Consider the following 8,684-nt stretch of genomic DNA (forward strand, 5'->3'; position numbering starts at 1 on the left):
CGGATTAAAAAGAGCTGACATTTTCCAGGAAAGCCTGGATGAGCTGTGAAGGAAGGCACCTCCATGCCGTCATCTTTACCTTGAAATTGATTTGCTGAGCCAGTTCTTTGGCCTGGCGATCCTCTGCACTAGGGTTACTGTTGGAGGTCAGAGGCAGGAGGGCAGAACGCATCGAACAGCCACAGGCTTCACAGCAGAAGTCCTGAGACCTGGAAGGAGCAAAGCAAAGCAGGTCTTTGGTCTCACAGCTCCACTAGTGTTTTTTTCTGTCTCATTCTGTCAAAGTTAAAACATCTGTGGTGTTAAAAGATTGTCCCATCTTAGCTGTGAATCTCCTCCACCTCTGATGATCATGTCTGTGGAGAAGCCATGTTAGCGTTGACTTTATTCACTATGAAGAACTTGTCATTGTATTTAAATATTCATATTCCAGACCTTCAACTGGCTTTTTTGTGCTGTATAACATTTGAACTGAAAAAAATGTCAGCTTTTCAGTCTTATAAATTGAAAAAAAGGAACACCTGGAATTAGAGTAAAATCTGTCTAATGAATTTATTAAATGTGCCAATAAATCAACGAGCTGATCCTGATCGAGTCTGCTAACAGAGGAGGGAACTGCCCTGCAAAAACGTTCTGAAAGTCAGTAAACATTTCTTAAATTAAGTAGGTTTATTTAGATAGCACCTTTCTCAGGCAGGCGTCACAAAGTGCTGTACAATATGAGGCATAGAATACAAAGCAGCACCATATAAAATACATGTAGACAAAATAAAAACAATCATAAAAAAATATGCTGGTGAAGATTCTCAGTCATCCTAATCATGGTCGTTCCAATAAAGTTAAAAACAATATACTGGACTTTTTTTCCTAAGTTTAAAGACATTTCACTTCCCATCCAGGAAGATTTTTCAATAGAACTGAAAAAGTTTCCTGGATGGGCCTATAGTGTCTGATGATAACACTATAGGCTGACATCTGTGTAGCATGGATCTACACAGTAAAGAGCATTAACTGCTCATCCTTATATCTGTGGAGGAACTTAAAGACAGCCTTACTTTTTGGCCAGAGCCTTTCTCTCCTCTGGGGTATAATCTAGAGATCCGATCGCTCCTTCACCTTTGGTAGGCATGAAACCAATTATGGCAATCAGCGCAGTTCGAACTGGGAGACAAAAAACACGACGAGCAAAAGAGAAAGAAGAGAAAGGTTTTATGAAGGTTATATAGCATCATAGGGTTAAACAACCTTATAATCATTCAGTAGGTTTAAAGCTGAACGTTCATCGCTCAGCCGCAGTTATTATCTAAACCATGAGAGGATCATCTACATCAGACTTTAAAGAACATAAACATCAAATTACATCAAGGACAATAAAATAAAAAGAGCTGGTCAATATCCGACTGTCACAAACTATTATATGATTACAAATTTTCTAAGAGAATAATCACAAAGTTATGGATTCAAAGAACTGTCTATGAGATGTCTTGTTCCTCAGTTCTGTTGCTAAGATACTAACGATGAACCTCGTTAGGCTGACCGTCTGAAAGCACCGATATACTCCTATAGGTAAAGCCTGGAGCTTCTATCATCATGATTACAGCTCATTTAATCTGACAGTGGAAGAAGTCAGACCAACCAACCGGTTAAAAACCACTACCATATATATCACTTCTCTGATCCTACTGTGAGTCTTCTTATTTTCTAAATAGAAATAATCATACTAAAAATCTGCAGTGATGAAATTAGTTAGACTTTCTCTCCTGTTTTGTTTAAAGGAAATTATGCAATAATTTATAGAGCACGTGAAATAACTTTGCTTTTTGTGTCAGTAATAAATTTAACAAAAAAATGACTGTTAACACCTTAGCTCCAACATTCTTATAGCTTGTTAACAAATATTATAAATCCCTATTAATTCTGATGCATCTTATTTGAAAGCTAAAATTTANATTTTATTTGTTTATCTCTCTTCACTATTCTGTTATCTTTATACATTTTTATAGGGCCCACTTTTAGAATAGAATAGAATAGAATCTTCTATTTATTTCTATTATCTTTTTGCTGCTGTAAACACCAGACTTTCCCCATTGTTGGACAATAAAGGGATTTTCTATTCTATTCTATTCTATTCTATTCTATTCTATTCTATTCTATTCTATTCTATTCTATTCTATTCTTCTCCCCATCAGGGTCATCTTAATGTCTCCTGCTCTGACAGGTCAGTGACTCCTCCCTCAACTGAGCTTCTTGGATTAGAATATTTATTTTTTTCTGGTTACTGGAAGTAATACTTAAATATTAATCATCACACCAAGAGCAAAACCTTCTAAGCCTTATTTCTTGTAATCTTCATGATCATGGCCTTCAGATAATGAAAAGGCAAAGTCCAGTGTCTTGGAAAATGAGAATGTTATATAACTCCAACTTCAAGAAGAATACTTTAATGTCCAGTGTTACATAAAGACCTTATTCTGGCCTCAGGGCGAAGACTGCAGATGGGACAGATGTCCAGAAGGAAACATCCGTCACACAGAGGGAAAACCTTCACGCTGAAGCAGCTGCATCCAAGCATATTCATAGAAAGTTGAGCGGAAGGAAACATTTTTGCCAAAAAAACAAACCTGTATTCTTGAGAGACCTGACAAGTCAAAGACCCCTGGGAGTCTGAGGGAGTTTCTCTAATAAAGCAAACAGATCAATTCTTCACATGGTCACATGATCAGGGCTGCAAGTAACCATTATTCTGCAAATTGATTAATCTGTTGATTATATTTTCAATTAATTGATTGATAATCGGATAGCCAAAGGTTCCTTAAAGAATTATTTTATGAAATTAAACCAGGTGAAACTAAAGATTTTCCACTAGAGGATTTCTGGATAGACCAGATTGACTGAAGAAATTTTCTTTTTTGTCTTAAATGCAAAATGTTTATATATATTTTTTTTTAATTTTTTTATATAATTCCTGCTCTAAGTGCTCTGTCAGCTAAAGGCATGTGTTATGCTACGTTCAGACTGCACACGATAGAAGCAGCAGAAGCAGAAGGTGTTTCTTTTTTAATGTTAATGTGTTAAATCTTCCACCAACACTAAAAGCAGAAAGAAGCTTTGATCCCATCGATCAACCAAACAAAGCAGAAATAGAGGCTTCCAGTGTAATCCAAAATGGCTGCCTGTTACCCACCTGTCCAGCTTGGTGCCGCTCATCAGCTTGTAGCTCTGCAGAAGAGGAGGCCTCTGCCGGGGTGACTGCTGGAGCTTTATCTCCACTGGTACCAGCCTGTGCTACTGGAGCGGACTCAGCCTGCATGGAGACAGCATGGAGACAGCAGACAGTTGATTGCATCGACTCATTGACTCTTCAGCAATCCCTCACACTAAGCATGCTTTTAGCGACAGTGGAGAGGAAAAACTCCCTTTGAACAGAAAGAAACCTCCAGCAGAACCAGGCTCACTGGGGTTCAAGGAGACAGAAGCAGACATAGAAAAAGAAGCATAGAGCAAAGAAGCAACAGGACTACACTGAAAAACAGGCTGATCTCCAACATCTAGAAACAAAGGTGTTGATGGCAGCAGCACAGCTGATATTTCTGTCCAGAGTGGAGTCAGTGGACATTTACAACTTATTACACTGTTCATGTTGTGAACAAGTGTGTACAATTTCAGATCTCTAGGTCCTAATGTTTGTGAAACTGTGACCTTACTTTTATACAAAATGTTCATTTGTCACATCTGATCCAAATTAGAACTGAAAGTACCAAACTGGTTTAATTGTATGACTAACCCCCCCCAAAAAACCCATTACTTTATTGAGCTTTAAACAGATTTTCTCTGAACGATTTTCTCTCCATTAAACATTTTCTGGGCGTATCTAGTCATTTCGTTTCACTCCTGAGTGAAGTGAATACTGAGGAAGGAATTTATTCTTGATTTTGGGAGCAAACAGATTGGTGAATAAGCCCATGTAAGGTAGATAAGATCATCTAAAGTGGTGGAGATATTTCAGAAGACACACAAAAAATGTTCTTTTGTGCTGATATTTTACTTCTCCATAAAAAAAAAGGTTGATTGTTACGGATATTACTGGATATTGCTTTTCTGTGGAGCGCTGGGGACAAAATGAGCCGATTTATTCCAGGATAGAACATGTTTTGTAACGCCAAAAAAAAGAAGTGAAAATTACAAGTTGTCATGTTTTGACAGATTGTCTGTATTTGTGGAATGTAGTTGGCTCACAGTTGAGCTGATGGTGGATTTCTTTATGATGCGTTCACACAGCATGCGATGAAGGCGGGGATTTCCGCAAGTTAGTTCAGGCGCAGTGTTTACTTCCTGGACCATCCCATCAAATGGGAGGAGCTTCAGCTGCGTGAAGCAGAAACCGCCCCAATGTGAAAAAAACTCAACAAGTAGACTGAATTGTTATTGCTGCTTTAGTGCAGGTTAGGGCATTTAAAATGAAAATGTAAAATAATAAAGATTACATGTGCTGCAGTTGTTTTAGAGATATTAAAGTTTTTTGTTTTTTTTTAGGTCACCCTGACGTCATCGTCAACATAAGTTCCAGTCAATCCTTCCCAGAGCGTCCTGGAAGAACACCCAGCTAGAAGATATTTCCTGTTCCTAACAAACATAAACAGGGATAAAGCATCAAGATCAGCAATATTTCAGTTAGATTTATTAATTAAACTAAAGGCTAAAACCTTTTCATTGAAATAATTGTAAATAAAATGTATTTAAATATTATTTCCGCAGTAAGATGATTGCTGATCTTGCGTAGCCTTTTCAATCTTAGCAGCTGTGACGGCAGAAGGCACCTCGCTCTTTTTGTTTCATTCAGGCAGGGAGTAATTATTCTACAGCATCATACTGTTTACTATTATTTGAGTAACATTTCTGGCTGCTCTATCTATTGTCAGTAACTTCACTTAATGAAAACAAGCTTGTTCTAAACACACATCCACCATTAAGAGTCACTCTTTCTTCTTTTTCGTACTCAAGATTTATTGGTAAAATGTATTTTCCATCTGCTGAGTCTGCCGTATCATTTTAAGGTCGAGTGAAAATACAGTACTCTATAATTTAACCTGTTCTAAATGCTGTGATTACCCATTTCGTACGTTTTATAACTCAGAAATGTATGTTATAAGTAAAGTTTTATTGGGTAATTACATATGATTATTCTTATCATATTCTTCAAAACTGAAAATTTTCATATCACTTAATATTTTGTTCAATTTAAAATGTTTGCAAAATATTAAATTGTTATGATCATAGGTAGCCAGTACTTTAGAAGCCTTTTTACCAAATACTTTAGTGCTACTCTTACTTGAGTACATTTTTTGTGTACTCTACCAACCTCTGCCTATTTATAATGTTTGTCAATAAACTGCAGAGACTAAGTGTTTCGTCAGCAGCCGTGTCTGAAGCCGTGGCCTCAGCGAACATCATGCTGCATTCAGAGCCATGATCCAGTCTTTTCTCTCTTACAATCAAAGATTTTTGATCTTGGAATTTTCTTCATTATTTCCACAACTTCCCTGAGAGACGCTAACTCACTAAAGCTCAGTTACCTTCTAGGCAAATATGCAGAATAGTACCTCCAGTCAAGTAATGTTTTTATTGTATATATTAACTTCATTTACTGACAAACTGAGCAAAAACAAAGAGTAAAACACAAGAATAACAGATATATAGCTCATTTATGCTTACCTGTAGTTTAAGAAATGGAAAAGTCATGAGAGCTGGACAAACCGAAAATTAATTTCTATACAAAATGACAATAAACGTTGTCTAGGTCTAAGTCTATATTAGGAAAATGTCATAACCTGGCTCTGCCCCTTTAATAAAATTAATCAGCACTTTTTTCTTGTTCTTTAGTGAAGCGTACTGAAAATGAACCAAAACATGAATTTAAAAGCTAAACATGCACTAACATTGATGGCCATGTACTGGTACACACCTCTTAGCTCTATAAGGACGCATCACATACAGAGCTAAATGTTTGACATCCAAACCAGCTTTAAAAAAAACTCCAGCTCTCAAACATCTAAAGATGCAGAAAATGCTCTCATCCTTCTGCAGTTATTAGCAGATTATTAAACAGAGAAGGAACCAGAAGGCTGGATCAGACCTGGCTCTGGATCATACTTACTGCTCCATGAAGGCTGCCAGGTCTCTGGGTGGTGTCCTGAGATGCTCAAACAAATCTTCTTCCCGACTTCAAATCTCCCATTTGGCTGCAAGGAAGAACAAAAAAGAAACGAGCTGGAGGCAAAGCGCTGGTGGCCAGAGAAAAAACACGTCATCACATATCTGTCTAACGCCTGACAGCAAAGGACCATTTCTGGCATAAAAATGATAAAAAGCACAAATAATGTCTGTGAAATACAGAATACAATGAGAGAGAGGAGAACAGTAGGAGAAATGATCCAGAGTGGGCAGCAGATCCAGCAGGTGTTTTAACAGATGGAGGGCTGGCTGACCTTCTACTGTCTTTACAGATCTAATGTGATCAACTTGACAAAAAAACCAGGCTTTTCTGTGTCTTACTGTTAGCAAGATGATGCTGGGAGGCTTCATGGGGTACTCTGGGGGCAGAACTATCCTGCCATGGTACACCCCACCGTCAAAGTCTGAATCTGGAGGCCCGCGAACAGAGAAGTGCCATTCGAAGAGGTTGTCCTGGAAGCAGAAGGAAATGAAAATAAGCATCGATTTGAATGTGAAGCTGAGAAATTAATTATGTTTTTCACTAAAAATGCCATCAGAACAGTTATAATATTAAGTGTGTCTCAACGTGTGTCCCAGACATTAAATTTTTTTGTGGTTTGACTCAGTGCTGCCCCACAAACCAAAATAAACAGTTTTTCAAGACGATGCAAAGTTAAAGCTGACACTGTTACCATTAGTTATAAAACTAAGAAGATGAAGTCTAAGGAAGTTATCATCCAGAATTGTAGAAAAACGTTCCTGTACTTTTACACTTTTACTGGCGTAATAGACAATAATATTTTAGACTTTCTAGTCATCACTGCTCCAAACAAAGATGCTTTGCTTGCTTGTAGACAGTCTGTTGGTGTTTCTATGGATACACACAAGTTTTTCACATTCAGGTCTCTCTGCTCACTTGCGCACTGTTTTATTGTTATGCTAGCTTTAACAACGGATAACTGAGCAGTTTTCTCCTTATGTTACAAACTCTTTCTTATATTTATGGGTTTTTATATCTGTTGCTTTTGTTTGTCTGTATGAGGCCATTCATGCTTTAGCTCCCGCTCTTTATAAAAAAGTTTAAAAACAATCCACGTGACTTTGTTTCCAAGTTTAAAGACGTTTCTCTTTCATCCAGGAAGCTTTTTCAATTCAAAATGGCAGAAATAGTGTTGAGTTCCAGGATTTGATCAGCAGCCCAACAAAGCCTTGTTTCAGTTTAGAAAACATGAAAGTTGAAATGAATGAACGGGTCCACCACTTTGGAATGGGGGTCGTTTGGCTTCTTTGTTAGCCTGCAATGCCCCAATGGATGACTGAGAATCTCCACCAGAACATTTTACCTCCTGCTGTAACATGAGGTTTCCTTCACTGTGGGACTATAAAGGTTATGTCACTTCATTTCAGTCCATTCTGTTCTATTCTGACCTTTGACCTCTCCCTTCCACAGACAAAGTGATATATCCTGTAAAGCTGTGTAAAGTTTTCTATGAACCCTGTGAGTGAGGCTGTTGTAGACTTACCTCTAGTGGCTGGGCGTGGTAATGCTCGGTTGGATCCCTCAGTTCTGCAGCTTCTTTCATAAGCCTCTTCACCGCTTGGACAGAGAATAATGAAAACAAGTTAGCAACCAAACAGATTTAAAAGTTGCCATTTTGGTCTAACTTCTATATTCACATCAGGTGTGCAGACATGTAGGCTACAGCAGCTCAGATATAAACAGATAAAGCAGGAAAAAGGATTAAACTCCATCTGCACTTTCAGTGGGAGTGTCACACTTTTACAGTTATAAAGGTGAAACACAGGGAAGCTAAAGAGCTAAGAAATGTGAAATATAATCCCTACATCTTTTAATTCCTGAGTAAAGGATATGTAGGGTGAGGGCTGTTTACGTTTTATCACCTTGTGTCTGATGTTTCCTGGTAAAGTTTGGTTTCTATCTTGAAAGACACGTATTTCCTGGATAAATAATAATAACCAGTAAGATGTTGCCAGCTTCTACCCTCATGTTAATGAGCTTTGGGTCATGACCAAAGGAATGAGATCCCGGATACAAGCGGCATAAATGAGTTTTCTCTGTAGTGTGTCTGGGCTCTCCCTTAAGGCTGATTTATGCTCAGAAACCAGGTCACCTGCGTGTGTCGCGGTGAATGCAAATGTGCCTCCGCCTCTGCCGCAGTACTGCCTGAGCAGTGCTGCTAACTTAGTGCTTTAGTCGCTATATTTAGCCACTTTTCAGACCCTCTAGAACTTTGATTTTAAATAAAGCGCCTAGTGCAAAATCTAGCGACTTTTTTTCTGCTACCGGAGACTTTGGAGACAACATCTAAAAGCAGCGAACTCTGCTCTCCAGAGCAAGTAGATTGGTAACCCCGCCTCCTGCTCTCCTCTATCTTGTCTGCTGTCATGATTCATGCAGCTATTATTTCATCCAAATGAAAAATGGAGAACAGATAAGCAGATCATGGCTT

General features: G+C 38.2%; 1 protein-coding gene across 1 annotated transcript in view; it reads right to left on the minus strand.

Moving 5' to 3' along the window:
* ube2j1 (ubiquitin conjugating enzyme E2, J1) overlaps positions 1-8,684 on the minus strand; it is a 27,546-nt gene that overhangs the window by 4,918 nt on the left and 13,944 nt on the right. The window contains exons 2-6 of the mRNA XM_015400730.1: positions 7,737-7,810; positions 6,553-6,684; positions 6,155-6,239; positions 1,056-1,161; positions 8-209 (exon numbers count right to left, since the gene is read on the minus strand). Of these exons, the coding sequence (XP_015256216.1) occupies positions 8-209; positions 1,056-1,161; positions 6,155-6,239; positions 6,553-6,684; positions 7,737-7,810 (599 nt within the window). The remainder of the gene's footprint in view (positions 1-7; positions 210-1,055; positions 1,162-6,154; positions 6,240-6,552; positions 6,685-7,736; positions 7,811-8,684) is intronic.

Source organism: Cyprinodon variegatus, unplaced genomic scaffold, assembly GCF_000732505.1.
Source record: "Cyprinodon variegatus isolate N-32 unplaced genomic scaffold, C_variegatus-1.0 Scaffold1140, whole genome shotgun sequence".
Lineage (NCBI taxonomy): Eukaryota > Metazoa > Chordata > Actinopteri > Cyprinodontiformes > Cyprinodontidae > Cyprinodon > Cyprinodon variegatus.